General features: G+C 50.6%; 1 protein-coding gene across 1 annotated transcript; it reads right to left on the reverse strand.

Annotated features, from left to right (window-relative positions):
* Positions 1-1,913: 1,913 nt before the first annotated feature.
* Positions 1,914-19,430, reverse strand: RND2 (Rho family GTPase 2). Its single transcript, XM_051640180.1, has 5 exons — positions 19,277-19,430; positions 19,116-19,203; positions 6,175-6,284; positions 3,544-3,678; positions 1,914-3,385 (listed from the first exon to the last, which is right to left on the reverse strand). Exons 1-5 carry the CDS (start codon positions 19,376-19,378, stop codon positions 3,137-3,139), a joined length of 684 nt encoding a protein of 227 aa, XP_051496140.1. The 5' UTR covers positions 19,379-19,430; the 3' UTR covers positions 1,914-3,136.
* Between the last annotated feature and the right edge of the window lie 954 nt (positions 19,431-20,384).

The raw sequence follows: 20,384 nt of genomic DNA on the forward strand, positions 1-20,384 counted from the left end.
GGTGTGAGGTGTCCCTGCTCATAGCAGGGAGGTTGGAACTTGATCTTTTAAGGTCCCTTCCAACCTTAACCATTCTATGAGTCTATGAAAATGTTACTCTGCAAAGCAGGGAAGCAGTGGCTGCTGAAAATGTGATGGATTTTCAGATGCCTTGGCTTAAAGGGATCTGGAGACTTGCAGATTTAAAAACTGAAAATGTTTAATGCAAAAGAGCACTAGCACTCAAAAAAAAAAAAAAAAAAAGGCAGAATGCCTCAGAGGTAGAGCACCAATCAAATGTTAAGCACACAAAATATGTGCTCTGGCCCCTCCTTCTAGGATCCTAACTGAGTGGTCATATCTGGGAAGACTTTATGCCCCTACTGCAGTTCATGAGCTTGAAAGTAAATGGAAATAGAAGAAATATTCAAATGTTTTTTATTTTCTATTTGATTAACCATTCTACTTCCTTTTCCCTTGGGTGCTCTGGTCATTAATCTTGCAGGTCATAGAACTTGATTAAAATAATACACCAGGAATATGCTATTAATGATTAATAAAGGCTTTATATATTTTCAATAATTTAATTATGGTAAATGCTATTACACTAAATACCAGATTAATTAGTAAAGATGGGATTGCTGACAGGAAATTGTTACTGTAATGTTATCCTGCCTTTGAAGGTTCCCATTGGTTAACACTTAAAACCCAACTTGGAATCACAAGAGAGTTTTATTATAGTTCCTGCCATTCTCACATATACTGATTAATTATCTATCATCAACAATGTTACTGGAGTGACTGTTGCCAAAGAGATAACCCAGTGCTGCCTGCACACAGACATGCTACCAGCTCTTGCAGGAGGGGTCAGAAGCTTTATCAACTCCTTTGGGATCTCTGCATCCCCAGCAGAGGCTAAATAAGCAGAATGCAATTAGGACAAATTACAGAATCTTAGGGGTTGGAAGGGACCGCGAAAGATCATCCAGTCCAACTCCCCTGCCAGAGCAGGATCACCTAGAGCACATCACATAGGAACGCGTCCAGGCGGGTTTTGAGTGTCTCCAGCAAAGGAAATTTCACAGTCTCCACAATGCAAAATATCCCTTCAGATGTCTAGTAAGGGTTGGGATGTCAACAGTAGCGGTCTGACAAAGGGAAAAGAAGGACTAGAGGTTTTTCATTTCTGTTGCTTGCTGCAGTATGTGTTCTGGGTTGAGTGTCTGGGGGGCAGCTTGGCTGCTTTGTGATCCCTGTCACTGATGCAGCAATAGCTTGTCCTAATCAACCTGTTTCTAGTGTGCATGAGGAGCTCCTGTGTTGTGTCAGGGGTATCAATCCAAGAAATCCTGAACAAATGCAGGGAGGAAAGACCTTGTTCCCTGTTAGGGGCAGACACAGCATTGAGAAGCTGCTTGGCAGGGAGTCACTCTTCCCTGGGTGACATTTAGGGGTAGAGGAAGAATGCTGATTTCTACATGCTAATTAGCCACAACAGCCTGGGCTTAGGGGCTGCAGACAATAGTGCTGTTGTGAATTAATCCAGTGCACACAAATGCACGTTTCTCAGCATGCAAGATAACTTAGCAGCCTTTGCTCATCAACAGCCAAAGGGTCCTCTCAGGCTGGAATCCTGTTCTTAGCTTTATGGAGGTGCAGGAGGGACCAAGGCAGCCCTGGGCTGCCAGATTCCTCACTTCAGCTTCCCATTGCTTTTGAGAATTAACTCTTTATATACCTGCCAGTCTTATACAGTGGGATGAGAGAAGCAGCATTGTAGCCTGGGATGTAGCCTGCGAATCTGCAGGTGCAGTGGCCAAGTGCTCATCCCTGGGGCTTCCAGCGCTGCAGAACTGTGGCAGGAGGAGCCTTTAGAGTCAAGCTCTTAAAGAGTCAAGCAGGCTCGTGGAGAACAGACAGAGTCAAGCACTATGCATTTTCCAACGATGTTTATTTGTTTTCTGTAGCCCACTGACACAGCTGGGTGTGGCAATGGAGCAGATTCTTTTTTCCTTAAAGTGTCTATGTGACATTAAGTCAAGGCTAACACTGTAGTCAAAGGCATTTAGAGAGGGCAGCAGCAGAAGCAATGAGAGGTGTTGGGAGGAGGCTGTACAGCAGAGCAAGAGGGACAGAGGGCACCTTCCCTCCCACTGCCCCAGTGGAGACAGAGTTCAGATATGCATATAATCTTTTTGGTCATCTGTACCAGACAAACACAGCACCATGCAACACAATCTGCAGCTGGAAATGGGTGGAGAGCAGGATAGGGACAGTTACTGCAGTCTGCTGTTTTGGAAGCTATGTGCCTAGGAAGTGCTGCTACCTGTGGCAGGCAGCAGCCTGATGAATAACCGGGCTGTCAGAAGCTGGGACACAAGCTCTCAAGTGACATTTGCTTCCTGAAGAGAACCACAACTCTCGGGATGCATTTACTGGGATAGACCTCTTCCTTGGAGCCAGATCCACTCTGCTGCATTTCAAATGGAGTTAGAGTATCTAAAATACTGTGCAAAGAGCCACCTATCTATTTTCTTTACAGGAGGTGCACTACTGTGGTGTCTCATCAGGTTAAGGTTCTTTCCCAAGGTGCTTTCCCTCCCAACTCTGGCCCAGAACTGCACTTTCCATGGCAACTTGCTGTCCAGCCCAGCTGAAAGCAGCACCACCTCAAACATAATTTCTCTCCTAAAGGAACATTGGACTTCCTTCTGCTGATCACACTATGCTGCTAGCAATCCCACCCACCTCCCACCCTCCAGCCCAGATCCCACAGAGCCCACCACCCTATGCTGTGTGCTGTATAGCTGCACACAGGTGCAGAGGCTGGGCAATGGGTACAGGAGGGTGGAACACACACAGGATCACTCCCTTTTACTGTGTTTCACCCAGTCACAGACATTCCAGCACCTGAATACTCCTCTGCCAAGTGGTTCCTTCACCCCAAGCAATTTGCACAGCAGCAGCCAACCCAGAAGTCTCCATGGTGGGGGGCAACTCATGCACCCCGATTTGCAGCTGGGACCTTTGCTCAGCCATAGAGACTGAGAGAAAGGCTTTGGAAAGGTGGGCTGGCTCCTGCAGCCAGCACCATGCCCTTGTCTCAGCCAGTTACTGTACAAAATGGACAACACACACATTATTTACAGCCTGTTTTTCACATGATGGAGCAGCTCTTGGCTCGGTCTTTCCTGATCTCTGTGTCACTCAGTAAGTCTGTCCTGCCAGGCATCTGTGATGCCCGCTTCAGTCCCCGTTTGGAGTTGCTGCGCTTCAAGTTCTTGTGGACCCTGTTGACTGAGGCAAGCGTGGTCACATGAAACACATCCCGTACGCTGTTCTCTGAGACCTTGGAGGAGCACTCTGCATAGGCCACTGCCCCAATCTGCCGTGCCAGCGCGCTGCCCTGCCGTGTGGAGAGAGCGGGAGGAAGAGGTAAGAAGGTTAGGACACCAGAGCCAAATGGATGTAATTTGCTGCTGAGCTTCCTCCTACTAGTAGGTCCTGCAGAAAAGTCCCCCCCTTCACCTCCCTGACCCTGTGGGAACAGCTGCTCAAACACACCTGCTCATGCGTCACAGGGATGAGGCGCTGCTTGGAAAGCTCCCGGAGTGTGTTCAAGTCTGTCCGCATGTCCAGCTTGCAGCCAACCAGCACAATCTTTGCATTGGGGCAGAACTCCTGAGTTTCTCCTTGCCACTGCAGAAGAGACAAGAGGGAGAAGGTGCTCAAGGGCTGCTGGTGTATGAGACACTTCAAGAGACCCAGTGGCACCTCCACATCAACATAATTTTGGCAGCAGGCAGCCTGCAAAATGGTCAAGGTTGGAACATCAAAGTCTCAGCCTGTTGCTCCCAGCCTTTTTCCAGCCAGGCCATGAGCCCTGTCCAAGACCCCCAAGCCCTGGAGGGAAGGACAGACCTCTGGTCTCTATCACTTCTGGGACATTTCTGGTGTCAGAGCCACACAATGTCAAGGACTAACACACCCATAAGAAGAGGATGACGCAGTTATTTTGGAGCTGGAATTAAAGCACCCTTATTAACCTGAAGGATGAAAACCTTCAAAGGGATTGCTGTAGGGTCTGTTCTTACCAGGCAGAGGTCATGGCTGTTTGTAATGACATAGGGCTGCCCCATCTGTGGAGAGAGGTGTGATCCTCTTGTCACTTGACTGACACCTCAGGGAGCCTCTGATTTGCTGCGCAATCAAGACTTGGCAGAGTGAAGGCACCAACCCACAAAAACACACTTTGTATGAAATGAAGAGCTGCTTGTTTGCATTCTCTCAGATGGCTTCTTTCCTTCAACTGTACATGCTGTACAGGCAGCCCAGGCATCAGAGAGGCAGCAATAATAAAGATTTCCTCTGCTGAACTAGCATTTTTGCCTGAGGCTTGAATAGGGAGTGGTATTTTATTTATTTGCCTGATATCAAAAGCTAAAACCCATTTCAGCTTCACAGTGTCTCAGAAATTTTCCTCACCTCCACAGGCTGCAAGCCTGAACCAATGGAAACAAGGCATCTACTCAGAGGCACTTAAGAAATCCTCTGTGATTTAGGGTTTATTTTAAGTCAATGTATCAAAAAGACATTGCCTAACAGTACTCAAAAGCATTTGTGAGGCTGCACAGGGAAGAACTTGCACTGAGCAGTGCGGACTCACATGAAGAGTATGCAGAGACACACGAATCCCAAGCCCAGCTAATTATTGATGGGTTTGCATGTCATTAAGGTATAAGTTATTTGCTTGCATTATTATTCCATTGACTCCCAAGCTGAGCAGTGAATTCTTTCAGTTCACATGAAACACGCCTCCCTCCACCCAGCACGCTTGGTACCCAGGTCCTGCTTTGGAAATGAACACTGAGCCATTGACCAAGTTATCTGAAGGGTCTTTGTCCCCTCACCAGAACACTTCTGAGACACAGACCCACTTCTCAGCCCTCCCAGCAGCTGAGTAAGAGGACTTGCTTCAGCACATTTGGCAAAATGTGAAGAGGCCAAGAGGGCAGTCGGTACAATGTGACTTGTTCTGACAATGGCCAGTCCAGCCGTAGCAGCCTGGGGCTCACTGGGGAAACAGCAACAGGAATCACTATTCTGTAGTGCTTTTCACACCTCGGTGTTTCAGAGAGCTTCACAAATGAGATGCCAGCCAAGGCTTGCCTCTGGGACAGGATGCAGCCAACAGTGAACTCCCTGCAGCTTTGCAGCACAGCAGTGAGAGCTCACTGAAACAACAGCTCCCAGAATTTCATGGAAAGCAAGAGGGAATAGCCAGGATCAAGAAATGTCAGCAGCCAAGAGACCATTTACCCTCTCCCCTGAGCAGCATCCCAAGTTGCTGGACTTCAGCCACCTTGGAGGAAATCTCACATGTGAACCTCTCCCTGGATGCCACCTCCTTCCCCAGAGTGTGGCAGGCAAGGACCTCCACAGCAGACAGCAGCCCTTTGGGGCTCTCCAGAACCTGCCAGACGGAAATATCTGCTCTGCTGAAAGGTGCTAACCTGCAGGCTGAAAGCTCTCAGCTGGTGACACAGAGCACAGCCAGCCAGCTCCACCAGGGCAGGTGGTGCCCACGGCCCTGCATGCTACTCAGTCCAGTGGTGCTGTGCTGGCTCATTGCATTCGTCCACAGGCTCGAAATTCAGTGCCACAGCTCATTATTCTTGTTGTCAAGCTGTACGGAATTGATTGCTGTCTTTCTTACTGTGCAGATGCTGAACTGAAGGGGTAGCCAAAAAACTGAGCTCTCTACTTGCATGGAAACAGGCACCAGGGGCCACCTCTCCACTGCTGCAAACAAACCATAGCACACTCACTGGTGGTTATGCTAATGAGAGGTGCTCAATGCTTTATAAGGTCTTTATGAAAAACAGAAGAAATGGCCTACATTTCTCTCCATCCTCACATTTGTATGTGTGCATATACACAGCCCCCACACACATGCTGCAAGCTACCATGAGCTACACCATTCACTGGGCTCCTTTCAAATGGAAATATCTTGCTTCCTGAACTGACCACATAAAGATCAGTAGCAGCCAATGATGTTCATCTGAGAATGCAAACTCCAGCCAAGTCTGGGCCACAGAGCCAGAGCTTTTAGCCTCAGTGGCAACCTCAGGGCCCAGGGATCCCAGGGCCACTCAAGGACCCATCTCACCAGCTGGAAGGCACACAGGCACTCACCTTCTTGAGCACACTGTCCAGGGTCTCTGGGCGGCTGATGTCAAAGCAGATGAGCACAGCGTCCGAGTCTGGGTAGGCCAAGGGACGGACATTATCATAATATGCTGAGCCTGCAGAGAGGAGCAGGAGGAGAACAGTGAGCAGAAAGTCTCATCCCACTGACTGCTTGTTACCCCAGTAGGCAGGCTAGGACCCCCAGTCCCTCTCTGCCAGACAAATCTTTAATTCCAGTAAGAACTGGAGACATTGCCACATGATGCAGATTTTTCTGTCAGAGGTAAAGGATGTTGATCCAAGCTTTTGACCAGACACCATTAGGTTCAGCAGAGATCAGTTTGCAGAGGTTAAGGTGTTGATTAGGTGTGGAAATCAGAGGTTTTATCCTTTTGCATCCCTCTCCCTTCCTAGTAAGCATCTGGCAAGTAAGAGGTGGTGGAGTTGTGCTGGCAGGGCATGCTGGCTTACTGCAGAAAAGGGAGCATGGAAGGGCTGTGAAACTGTAGAGCAGCACATGCCTCTTCACCACTCATGCATGTGTCCTATTACTTGTCATGCTGTTGCTGTACCATGGCAGAAAGGTGTGGCTGAGAGAAGACAGGGAATGCTGCTGCTATTTTTTACCCTGTCTTGCTATCTTTATACATAAGAGCTTCCTCACATACATTGCAAGCATTTAGATTAGGTAAAAAAAGAATTGCCATTTCCTCTGGATTTGTGCTGGGAAAAGTCAGACAGATTCTTTTTGGTACGTAAAAGATGTGACAGGATTTGGTGAACAAGCTATACATTGGAGGGGATGATTCTGGATTCCGCAGTGAGCAGGCAGAGAGCCCAGCCTGAATCCTGCATGGCTTCTGACACACACAGACACACCTTTGATGCAAATGTCAGGTATTAAAGTCTTTGTCCCATAATGTTTTTATTTGAAGTGCATTCTGTGTTCGATTGTAGATGCCTCAGTAAACAATAATGGTGCAACCAGCTCATTGCTACTTAAAAACACTGTTTCGGTTTTATGTTTGGCTTTACAATGGCTTAAACTTCCTGGAGGGATGAGAAGCAGATGTTTATTTATGAAAAGGGGAAGCAGAGACACCAGAGTCCTTGTTGGATCTGCCTCCTCGAAAGACGGATCACCCACCCCGAGGCTGCAGAAACCGGACGCACTTCCTGCCGAGGCCCCTCGGGACACCCGGGCCGGCACTTTCCCACCCTGTGAGGAGGGTGGAGCACCCAGCCCGGGTGTCAGGTGGCTCCTCGGTGAAGTTCAGCGCCTGATGAATTATGGATGATGGTGGCTTATATTTCCGGGAGGATGGAAATCTGCCTGGGATAAGAGTGAGAGGAGAATAGGCTGATTCTCCACAGCTCTTGTCTGCATGGGGGCTCACAACTGATGTACAGCAGAGAGGAACACAGCCCCTCCAGCACAGCTCTGCACACCAGGTGCTTTGCAAACACCCCAGATCCCTCTGCAGGTAGAGCAGACCTGGCCATGACCGCTCCGTCCTCTGCCCAGAGACTACATGGGGCAGACTGCAATCTGAGATGAGTCGTCTCCCCAAAACCTGCCCAGCTCCAGAGACTGGCCACCCACTCTCCCCCTGACAGCAGTTCACAGCAAGATACCAACAGAAGCCACCCCCTGGGACCTCCACATCACAGAGCTGAGGGCCCACTCCAACCAGCACAGCCCCAGCTGTGCTCATGCAGCCCCCACCACATATGGAGCCTGGAGCAGGCACCCCGGGACTGGATGTGCATTTGGATTCGCAGCTACAGGTATCAGTTACACGTATCTCCAGCTCTTGCAGACAGCCACACTGCTGCCAGTCTGCAAGAGCAAAGGCACCTGCACCCCCTGCTCCCAGCAGTGAGAGAACACACTGCCCAGCTCTCTGTCCCTGGAAGGTCACTGGGAACAGAAGCCATTGGGATCCAGCACAGAAGAAACAGACCCAGCCTTCTTCCCAGAGGGACAGTCACACTCCCTGCATGGAAAAGTGCCAATCCCTGTGTCACCTTGGCCAGCACTGGGGACGAGGGATGCAGGCTGTTGCACAAGGAGGCACAGTGAGCCAGGATGACCCCATGTCCCAGGTGTGGAAGTGTCTGACCTCTCTTCAGGCTCAAGCTACTTCAGTTCAGGCGGGCAGAGCTGGCAGTGGTGAGGGACCCTCAGCGCACTCCGTGCTCCTGCAGCCCAGCAGAGTGGCCCAGAGGCTGCTGTTGAAAGCAGCACCAAGCTCAGTAGTGCCAAGCCCCTTTGGACTGAGTTTTCAGTCTCACACCTAGTGTGTACCAGATGTGATGTGGGATCCAGCACTGAGCTCCATGCTTGGATTTGCTGGTTCCTTTATCCTAGCCGTGCTCTCTCCCCCATGCACACACAGCTCTTTGCCTCCAGACAGGGGCCCCAGCACAGGTCAGAGGAAAGTGTTCCCACACACATCCTCTCCCTGCAGCTCCTTAGCTTTACATAAACACTGCAGATAAATCTGCCCCCTCCCAGCCCAGGAATGCTCCTTTTGTAGAGGTGGTTTTGGCTCCATTCAACACAGCCACAGCAAACTGTATCATAGCAACCTGCTGCTGCCCTCAGCCCCAGCTCTCGGCTGTCCCTCTGAACCACCACCATCCCCACCCCAGTGCCAGGAGTTGTGCTCAGACTAGCTGGGACTGCAGGAGGAAGGACCCCTGTGCTGGTGGGAGTAGCAGAAAGGGTGCACTAGGTCAAGAACCTCATTTTCTTAATGAGATCAAAATTGCCTTCATATTAATTAACTTTCTGCTCCAACTCCACAGGGCAAGAGCAGTCCCTGGCAGCCTTGCGGGTGGTTCAGCTCGCCAGCTGCTCCAGCTGTGGGTGTCACCCAGTCCTCAGGGCCTTGGCTGCAGAAGCCTCTGCCCCACCACAGGACTGAGTGAGACCAAGAGTCAGTACTGCACAGCTGCTGTGCTCCAAACCTAGGTAATCTCCAGCTTTTTATGAGATGTCCCTACTACATCAGGAAATTCTGCCTTGGGGGACTATTCTTCTAGCTGTTACATATATTACTCATTGAGTAAGATGCTTAAAAAAAACCAACAAAATTGAAACACAAAAGCCTCAATTCCCTCAACTCCAGGTCTTAGGTTTTATTGATTCTGAGCACTTGACACCTTTAAGATATTCCAGCAAGACACCCCAGAGATCCAGTCTGGCACTTCTGAACACACAGGCACCCGAGGCTTGTGTGTCTGCAGATCCAGCCTTCCTTTACGGCATGAGTCATTCTCCCACTTGGCACCCAGGTTTGCAAGAAACTGAGCCCATGTGCATCTGTTTGTGATTAAAGAGAGAAAACTGAAGCAAGCCAAAAAACAGCTTAAAAATAAAATCCATGCAGTTGTTATGTGAAATTCAGAGGTGAACACAGCCATGACTAGCTCTTTCTTATAATCTGGCAGACCCTCAAAATACCTGGTGCTGTGATTCAGGGACGCTGCTCTTCAACAGGGGACTGAAATATGCTGTTTCATCTATACCAACATAGTGTTAATATTCATTTGTTCCTTATTAGCTGTTCTGAGAGATAATGAGCCTCCTCACATGGGCATCCTTCATCCAACAATAGCACATAACAAACCAGAAAAGCAAATATGCATGCCAAGCCATGATCTGCTCTGCAAGGGGCTCCTGCAACCCCAGCCAACTTTGGCTTGAAACAGACATGAGCACTGCCAAGACCTGAATTTTTCAGCCTTGCACTTGTCTTGGGGGGCTCACTGCAAACTCTCCCCACAGACCCAACAACGCTGCAGCGCATGCTGCTTTCTGCAGGGACAGCCAAGAACATCCTCCACAGAATGAAGCAGAAATTCTTCCCAGCTTTCTGGAGTGCTTCATTGACCAGCCCAAAGAACTTCAGGTTACCTCCCCACACAGCAGTGCCAGACTAGCAGCAGCCTTTAGAGACTGCAGAGGATGTCTTCTTGGCCAGACAAATCCCACTGACAGTTCAGCCAAGCCTTTGTCCAGAGAACAAATCTGTCAAAGCAGGACCAAGGTGCAGCTCTCTCAGTATCCTCTCCTTGTGCATGGTAAAAAGCCTGTACAACCTCTCAGCCAGCACCAGACACAAGAAGGAGGCTGTTCCCTCTGCTGCCACAGGGCAAATCATGCTTCACCAGCTGTGTGGCCCTCCAGGTTTTCCCAAATTGGGGGCTCAGACCCTTTGGAGCTCCTGTGTACCAGAACATGTGCTCATTTTCTGAGGTTAAGCAGGGCTTTCTGGAGGTGAATTCACAGCTCCAAGTGGCTTTTGATTGCAGGAAAATTTATCAGAGCAACAGCTTCCGAGACAGAGAGGTCCTGAATGCAGGGACACTGCTACGAGCCCCTTTTTCACCTCCCTGGGCCAGGAGATTCCTCCGCACAGAGCCTGATGTGGGAGCAGAATGCTCATGTTCAACCACCACACGCTTTCCCCACATGAGTGCTTCAGACCTGCTTAATATTACATGAGGTTCCAGTGAATGTAACAGCTCTCATGATGAGTCTTTCCTCTGCCAAGGCAGATAATTATTAAGATGATGATGATGATGATGATGATGATGATAATGATAATAATAATAATAATAATAATAATTTTTTTTATATCACACCTCTAAGACTGAAAATAAAATCTCTGTACAGTTCACAGTGCTGGACAGGAAACAACCCATCCAAGCTGCTCCTGGAAGAGGCTGCAGCTGTTCAGAAAACTGCCCGGGTGCTGCTGCCCATGGTGGCTGGGAGCCCCCAGCCTGCCCCTCACCCAGCTCCTTTGCACAGGCTCTTTCAGTGCAGGCAGCCACTTGCATGAGAAGGCACACATCCCTATTACAGCCTGGCTATTGTCTCCTCCCAGAGTCCATCAAGTGGAAAGCATAAAAATGCTGGATTGAAAACCTGGCTCTGAGGGAAAGGCCAGAAGTGGCAGCTGTCCCAGACACCCCAGCACAGGGAGGTGAGGCCAGTCCCCATGGTGAGCCTGCAACAATCTTGGCTGGTTTTCTGAGACAGCCAAGACACTCCAGAGCTGCCATTTCCTCTGCAGATGCAACAAGAAGGCACAAAGTCACCCTAAAATGTTTCCCATTACTAGAAAAGGGGAAATCAGCCCAGAGAAACAATAGCAGAGTTTACGATGGAGGGTGAAGCGGAATTCAGCTCCAGGGAACACAGAAGAGCTGCAGTTAAACAGCCCCAAAGGTCATGCCCAGTCCCTTTATCCTACTGGGGACAGACTGAGAAGGAAATTTTTCTTCCATAGTCCTTTTACTCAACTTAGCTTGACCATACAATGGCCCAGCCAGCACCTGGAGAAACAGGCAGGTCATGGACCCGACACAGGGGCTCCCTGACTGAGCACACAATGGGCTCAGATCTCCATTTGCAAGGACAAAGCTGCCCATGATGACAGAACGCATCACTGGTGGGGACTGGTAGCTGCTGTGCCCACTGCCAACCCCACCCCCTGCACAGCTCAGGACACAGCTCCAGCAGAGTCCCCCTGTGATTCCTGTGGATGCATCCTGCTTGCACCATTGCCCCAGACAGCCCCTCCTTCAAGGCACCTCGTTGGACCTGGGCCTCCAGAGCAGAGGAACAGGCATCTCCAAGACAAAAGGCTTCAACAAAGGGCTTCTCAGAGACCATCACTTAGGAGGAACTATGAGCATGGGAAACTCTGCAGACATGGGTCCCTGCCTTGAAGATTTTAGTTGCCTTTATAAAGGCAGAAGACAATGTTTGAAAAGCAATATCTCAGTGTGCCTGGAATATAACAGACCAGAACATGCAAATGTCCTCCTCATTCCCTGCATTGTCAGTGCTGATGGGCTTTATAAACAGAAGACCAGAAAATTAGCCATTGCAGCTTCTCAGACTGCAGTAGCTGCACATCAGGGAGACAATGATTTGAACCATCAGGAGTTCAGAGACCGACTTCATCCTCCCAGTGTGAAATCAGACTCTCCCTCCTGAAAGAAAATCAGAGGATTTTTTTGTTTGAAGATTGATGAACTGCAGCAATATTCCTGAGCACCCTGCAGGTCCCTGCTCAGCTGGCACTCAGAGACAGGTTAAGGATCCCTGACCCTGCCTGGTTGATTACTGTCTGGAAGAGAAGGATGATGCAGATCCCACTGATACAAAAAACACATTTTTTACACTAATACATAGAATTAGTATGATGCACATACAAAAATGAGTACATTACTAAACAGCCCAGCTGGCATACCTTCAGGACAGACATGATCAAGATGAAAGGAATGGCATTTCCATGGGTTGAGGTGGTATTTCTGGGCCACTCTTGAGATCTTATTGAGATCTATTGAGAAACCTCTCACTCAGGAGGAGACTGTTCTGCTGGATTACCAGCAGAGATTCCCCAGCTCAGGCAGGCACAACGTACTTCTGCCTTATCCAGATCCTGTGCCCTGTCTCACATATACAGCTTGCAGAGTTTCCAGGTGCAAATCTCACTCTGGCAATTGGGAGGAAGCTCTGGAGTCTCCTTGTAGAAGTCCCTGCTGGCATGTCTGGGGGAGCATCACGGAGTTTCTGGGGTGCAAGGGCTGCAGAGGCAGCCCGAGTAGCTCATTCAGGCTTCTCACAAGCATGCTGGAAATCATGCCTGTGGCAGCTGACAAGGGAGAAACATGGGAGCCAGAAATCCCTTCCTGGCACTCTTGCCATGTCACAAGGGCAGTTGGCATTGCCACAACCTGCCTGTCATCCTTTCTATGGGATACAACAAGGACTAGGAGTCGCAACAGATTTCCAAGGCAGAGCTAGCACATGCTCTGCCTTTGGGGAATACATCAGAGGGCTGAATGAACACAACTATCTTTATGCAATGTTGCACATTTCAGGTTTGCTCTGCATAAACAGGAGATCCCTCCCTGACTGCTTGCCTAACAGATAAAGTCTCTCCCCACAGGGAAGGCTGGGCCTGTACACTTGTGAAATTTAATCAAGTGGAGATTTTATCTTCAGAATCTGGAGCAACAGCAAAGCTGCATCCATGTCCTCGTCACACCCACAAGGCCTGGGATGCACGAGGGCCAGCTCCTTCAGAGCTCTCCCTCCCTCCTGGCTCCCCCATCTGCTGTCCTGAAGCACATTAGCTGGGGGTGCTGGAGGGCATCCTCAGCACCACGCTGGTTGAGGACTGTTAGACAGGCAAGCCATCACAGGCAGAGGACCAGGCATGACTGCCCTGCTCCAGGGAGTTTCTGCAGGCCTGTTTATGTGACTGCCTTAATAAGGAGCTTCCACTTGCCCTAAACACATGTCAAAACAGTGTTAAAGCAGCCACAGGTGCCAGAGAGCAGCCAAGCTGACAGAAGAAAAGAGGAGAGCAGAGCAGTGCTGTCATTGCCCACAGGAGAGAGCCCATCCCCTCCGTGCTGTAGAAAAGGGTCTATGTCAGAGCCAGGAACAAACCCACCCAACAGAAAGCCATGCCTTGCCCACAAGGTCACAGCAGCCAGCAGAGCTGGCTGGGAGTCGCTGACAGCACCCTCTGTGACTCCCAGGACACCCCACGGCCCCACAGAGTATCAGCCTCTGCATCCACAGGGAGAAATGATGAATGCTGCCCTTGCTGCAGGGAGGTGCAGGAGAAGCAACCTCCATCTCTGAGCCACACAGCATCACAACATTCCCACACCATGCCCAGCCTAGTGAGATGCTCCTCCCAGGGACTGTCATGTCATGTCTTCTCAGGTCCATCCTCCCCCCACTCCAGCATAAGCATTTTTACTTCTGTTTCTGCTGCAACTCTTTAAACCTCTGTCCAACTGGTTACTAACTTGCATAAGAATGTGACCCGGCTGCACATATTTTTAGGCTCAGCTATGTATTTGTGCTGAGGCAGAACACAAGTATGCTGGTTTCAGGCTCCCAGCCTCAACAGGAAGCATGGGAGGAGCTATTTTGGTATGGAAAGGGCAGCTCCACATATTTTCTCTGCCTTGGAGTATAAATGGCATTGAACTCTTCCCAAGACAGAACTTGCTCTTGCACTTTGGAAGGGGCAGTCATGGCAATCTGGGAGCTGCATGCTGAGAATCCAGGCACAGACAGCCTCAGCATCCATGGAGATGCCTTCACTAAATTCGGCCCCTTTCAGCTCTCTAATCTCATCAACATTCCTCAGTAGTTCCCCTAAGGAAGGATCTGTTATCACAGCCAGTAAATTGCCACACAGGCCATACCAAGGCAGACTGTTTGCCAAGTACAGGCAAAGAGGGAGGTGGAGGGGGATTTACAGCTCAGTGTTATTCTTGTCTTGAAAGCACATCTGCTTGAAAGACAGAAGCTCCGGTGAAGGACTGGCAGGCACGTAACTCCCCTGTTGTGAGCTGCAGCAGAGTGGGGTAAAACGGTGCTGCTGGACTTGTGGGCAGTGATCTTTGCAATGTCAAAGGCTGCGGTAGACACTGTGGCTCCCAGCAGCAGTGCATCCTGCTGGTTCACAGAGGACAGAAAAGTCCTCTCCAGCAGCTTTCCAAGACATCAATGATCATGTGCAAGGCATAATGCCAGGCCTGGGCCTCCCCCTGAGCCACTGGCACAGATGCCCCTACCAGAAACAAGCAGCTCTACTCTGCACTAGGATCTGCATCAGCAAAAGATGCATCCAGCAGATAAATTGCCTCAGGTCACCTCACAGCTCTGCCTGCCTGCTCTTTGAGGACATAGACAGCAGGCAGAGCCTCTCAGTACAAAGGGTGTGAACCAAAAGCAAATAACTATGCACAGCATAGCTTTCTCCTGGAAACAAAACCTTCCTTACTGGAAACAAAACCAAAAGCCCACCTCGGTACAGCTGTCAGCACTGATGCTGCAGCACCTTGGCCAAGACACCGGGCAGCAGCGCAGCCTGAGCCCGTCTCTCCCAGGGCCGGAAGGGGCTCTGCGGGGCCGGGACCAGCCAGGGCATTGGGTCAGTCCAGAGGGGTGGGCAGTGGGTCTGCCCGCAATGCCTGAGTGCCCGCGGGAGCAAGCTGAGAGCCGGGCCCTGCGAGAAAGTCAGCTGAGAACTGCTGAGCACCGCAGCGGCTCCACTCCAGCCCAGAGACATCCCAGAGTGGGGCAGACCCATAGACACTCGCTGATCCCACAGGAACACAGCTACTGCATCGCTGAGGAAAATCTACCTGCCCAGTGCACACCTAGTGGTAACTGCACACCCTTTCACACCTCTGAAGCATGGAAATGAAACTCACCTACTCTTTGCAAAGCATTGCTTGTGATCGCAAAACCCTCCCTCCACCTGGCCACGAGGAGGAAAGCTCTTCCTGACAGATCTGGGGCACCGGCACTGCGGGTCTGGGAGACACCCAGCCCTTTGGGAACAGCACTCCCAAGCCATCAGGCATCCCGTCAAACAGGAGTTTCCCCTTGCCACAAGATTCTAGCGCTGTGCAGAGGAGTGGCTTCTGTGCTGAGCACATTCAGTCAAAAGACAATAAAGAAAGAATTTGCCAGAACAAGAACATTAAGAGCAGCAAAGCACCACATCTTCCTAAGGCTCAGGAGTAGAGGTGCCAGGTCATGGCAGCTCCCTGGAGCTGGAACACTGCTCATCCTGTGTGTCAGGCAAGCTCTGCACTCCTTCCCTCACACACAAGGATGTCAGACTGCTTTTTAATGAAGGCTTTAGAAAACAGCATGTAGGACGGGCATTCAGGGAGACTGGAGGGATGGGACACCCCTGCTGGGCTGTAAAGTGCCGCCTGAAGCAACTTCACTCCCACAGTGTGCCTGGAGGTGGGACAAACTTAAACAGAAACAAACACAAAACACAAGCAGCACCTACAGATGATGGACAAGGGGTCAGGCTCAAACTTGGTTCACTTTTCTCCCTGGTAGGTTCCCAGATTTAAGGCACTTCAGACAGTGCAGTCCTCACATTTGCCCTCTCTCAGCAGCATAGATTTCATCCATGTGACGGATTCTCATTGCTAGAAACTCTCGGAGTCACCGTCCAAACTCAGAAAAACTTATCAATGGACAAAGGGTTAAAAGACATTTAAAGGAAATCAGAGGTCCCCATGCAATCTGGGAGCCATTCAGTTCTCCATCACTTCTGTCCACCCTAGGGCAATATTTCTCTAACTCGACTTACTGCCAGCTACTAATGTCATAGCCTGCATTTGCCACTTAGCAGGAGGGGCAAATTCAGCCTGAAAGGCTGCATTTTCCATCACACTCATATCAGTTGGTACTACAAGCCTCAGGGAGCAGACAACATCCCAGTTTGTACAGATTGTCAACAGGACTTCTGAGCAGCCAGGTAGGCTGTGGCCACACTCTGTCACAACAAAGGGAGTTTTCCAGGTGGACTGCTCTTGCCCCGACAGCCATTGCTGGATGATGCACTGCTCACCCTGCGCTGCTTCCAGAGTCTCTGACACTTTCACAACTAATTACAGGGTGAGGGGAGATTAAAAACAAAACAAAACCAAAACTCCAGACACAATAGCTCCTCTGTCCAGGTCTCTCTTCTGATTTCTGGGGGAGACTTTCAGTTCCAGTAACTTATCTAAGAGATGGCAAGTGTTTAAAATATAAAGGGTGATCTGGACAAGAGAAGTGGAGCAGTTTCCTAGCACCTCCCTTCATGCTCTTGCTGGGATGGAATTTATCATGAACAATAAGGCCCTGCATGTGAAGCTGCTTAAAAGAGACAGGAGGTAGCACAGAGACAAGGGAAAGTGCACTCCAGTGCCTGTCATTCTGCATAAGGAGGGCAATTAGCCACTATCAATCCCTTCAGCTCAGCTGGTTCAATTCACTATTGTGCAAAACTTCTTTTACTAAAGCTCCTGTTTACAAGTGTTTCCAGAGGGTAGTGGAAATTCGGCAGGAGCTTTCAGTCTACAGCTAAAAATACCAGTTTGATTACTAGGGAAAATTGCTGTATATTGCTTTGCGGGACTGTTTATTGAAGAACTAGCTCCTGTGTATTTCAAATCAAAACTGCAAGAGAAGGGAATTTATCTGGAAAACTATAGTGAACTCTATCTAAAACAAAGTTGTTAAAAAGGTCTTATATTTTTCATAAGGAGAAAGAATCAAAGTCCATTTCCTCTTGAATAAAGAGATAAACATTAGACAAATATATCTTTTGCTGAAAAGGGTAAAAATTAATGTGTGACAGCATCAGATACAGGTATCAGGTACATATACACAACTGTAAAGACTTTTTATCATGTAATTTTCTTTTAACATTTGTAAGATCAAAGCCAAACATTGCGGAGTATTCCTAAAAAACAGACAATGCATCAAATGTGTTTCTGCACCCTCAAATTATGAAGTATTTCCTGTCTAATACAGACACTCAGAGTAACACCGTTCAGTGCCTAACAAATACACCCCACCCAGCCCCTTTTCACAGGTTGCAGAAGTCCATGGTTTGGAAACCCCCACGACCACAGGGTTGACCAAGCTGCTCGTGTACACACCAGCCCTTCCCAGGGACATGCAGTGTCAGACAACCCTCACACACCTCGACCCTGACTCAACCTGTTGGAACAGCTCCAGGGAACCCTCTGCAGGGAAGGCCCCTGTTCAACCAGGATGGTTTCACTGTTAACCACATCTGAGTGACTTCACACAGACATGTCAGCCCAGCACCATCCACCAATCCAATTACTTCCATGTTGCAGCCACTGTTCTGTGCTTCAAGCAAAGCTCCACCAAACCTCGAGAGCCAAAGCTTCATGCACGACCCCAGCACTAAGAAGCTGCCCTAAGGGCCAGAGCATCCTTGGGGCTTACATCACAGCACACCCCAGCAAAAGACCCCTTCTAGTCTCAGGGAACAAAATCCAGCAAAAGCAAGGTCTTCTGGGTCAGGAAGCTCCCAGGCTCCACACGCACATTTTACAGATTAGAGATAGTGCAAGACTCAATAAAGCCAAAGTGCTAGTCCTACATCTCTAATTGATGGATGTTAAATTACAGCAAGGAATTTGAACGTAGAAGAGCAAATAAAGTCCTTGGTCACGTTTTAATTTACTATTGTTCTTGGACACTGAGAGGACTTAATTTGTCATACGGACTCCAGAAACTACTGTGAAAGAACATCAGCAAGTCTGCAATGTACACACCCCCACAGAACACAGCATTTAGCTGCACCATGAATACACAACAGTCCAAAGAGGTTGTCAGCGGTAAATTAAAAGGTGCGCATGACCTTTGCTGGATGCCAATATTTATTAGCTCTGCATAGAGCCCTTGCAACTTGTGCCTCCAAAGAAAGATAGCAGGAAGTTTGGGAAGGGTCTGGATGGCCTGGGACAGCTGTGCCCTACAGCTTCGTGCAGAATCACAACTGAGGACACAAAGAGGCAAGCCCAATAAAAAAAACAACAAAACAAAAAACCCACAGAAAAAAAAAAAAAAACAAAAAAAACAAAAAAAAAACACACACAAAAAAACCCCCAAAGAACTCCAGACGCCCTGTCGCAGAGTGATGAAAGGACAGCGCATTCACACAGCGCATTCCTCCGCAAGGTGAGGTTTCCCTTCTCAAGCTGAGCCTTGGCTCTTCCCCGTTCCTCCCCGACCTCACCTTGTACCCCGGAGCTGCTTTTGTCGCTTCTCGGCCGTGTCCCCACCAGGGCAGGGATGGAGCCGTTCCAGCGCCAATGCCGCAGCTCAAAGCAGCGCAGAGCCGAGCCCGGGCGGCTGCACCGCGCAGGCTGCGGGCGGGAGGTGCGGGACGCCCAGCGCGGCGGTACCCGAGACCCCCGCAGCGGCGGCGGGGCTCCCCGGCACGCGGGGGGGACCTCGCAGGCCGCTGCCCCGGCCCCAGCCCGGGGCTCGGGGAGGTGGATGGAGACCCGCGGCCGGAGGGACGAGCCCGGCCCCGCCGCCCCCCGCGCAGCTCCCGGCCCACCTGAGGTGTCCCACATGTTGAGCTCGGTGCGCTGCTTGTCGATCTCAAAGCTGGCCGTGTAGTTCTCGAAGACGGTGGGCACGTAGCTCTGGGGACGGAGGGGAGAGCAGAGGTGAGCGCGGCCCGGCCCAGCCCCCCGCCCGCCCCCGCCGCTGCCGCACCTCGGGGTAGCAGTCCTTGGCGAAGACGTGCAGCAGCGCGGTCTTGCCGCACTGCGTGTCCCCCACCACCACGATCTTGCAGCGCGCCAGGTGCCCCTCCATGGTGCGGGGCCCCGCCGCCCGCACCGCCGCTTTACCGAGACGGCCCCGGACTGGCCGCGCCCCCGGCCCCGAAGGCACCAACCAGGCGCGGAGCGGAGCCGGCGCTGGGCAGGGCCGCGGCCCCGGGAGCCGCCCCCCGCCAGCCCCACCGCCCTCTCGGGGCGTCCCCCGGCGGCAACCGGGTTTCATCGCGACCTTCCCGGACACGACGTGGGGGCCGGAGCGAGGCCTCCCCTGGGATCGGGCACGAGCCCCCCGGGGACAGCCACCACCCGGCCGCGGCCGCCGGCCCGGCTCCCGCCCGCGGGCTCTGCCCACCAACCCCCACCGGGAGGGCTCGGTCCAGCCGCGGGGGAGCAGCATCCCGCAGCGGCTATAGCACCCCGCGCGGTTGATCCCCCATTCCCTCCGGGGTCTCCCCGCTCCGACACTGCTAAAGGAAACGGTCGTGTTCCCTTGAGGAGCAGGCGGTATTTAAGCCAGCTCGACGCAATCCCTTATCGCCGATGCCCGTGAGCAAGTTATACAGGCGAGGAGGAAACCGATCTTTTGTGCGGGCTGCAGCACCCAGGGCCTGGCTGCGCAGCCTCCTGCAAAGAGGACAGCATTTTCTGCTTTCCGTTCCTTCCTGAGTACGGACAGTGCATCTATAAAATGCAGGCAGTGATTTTAATTAGCAGAGTTATTGAAAAAGAAAAGGCTTCTCTACTGCTAATATTTTGCTGGCCAGATTGCTGAAAGATTTACTATAATGGCAAACTTTCATTTGTCAGAGACAAGCTGTCTGTCACAAAACACAGTAAAAACAGAGACAAAGCAAGTCTGAAGCAGTGGAAATTAAAATATTTTGGCAGTGAAACCAGATTTATTAATGGATTGACGGGGCAGTTTGTTTTTGCTGAAATCACAGTCATTGTGAAGGACAGAGGCATAGTGCAAAGCAGGGTGCCATACATCTCAGGGCTTCTGAGAGCTGCTTTGCTGTCTGCTGGTCTTGCCAAGCACT

The sequence above is a fragment of the Apus apus genome, chromosome 25, assembly GCF_020740795.1.
Source record: "Apus apus isolate bApuApu2 chromosome 25, bApuApu2.pri.cur, whole genome shotgun sequence".
NCBI classification, from domain to species: Eukaryota; Metazoa; Chordata; class Aves; order Apodiformes; family Apodidae; genus Apus; species Apus apus.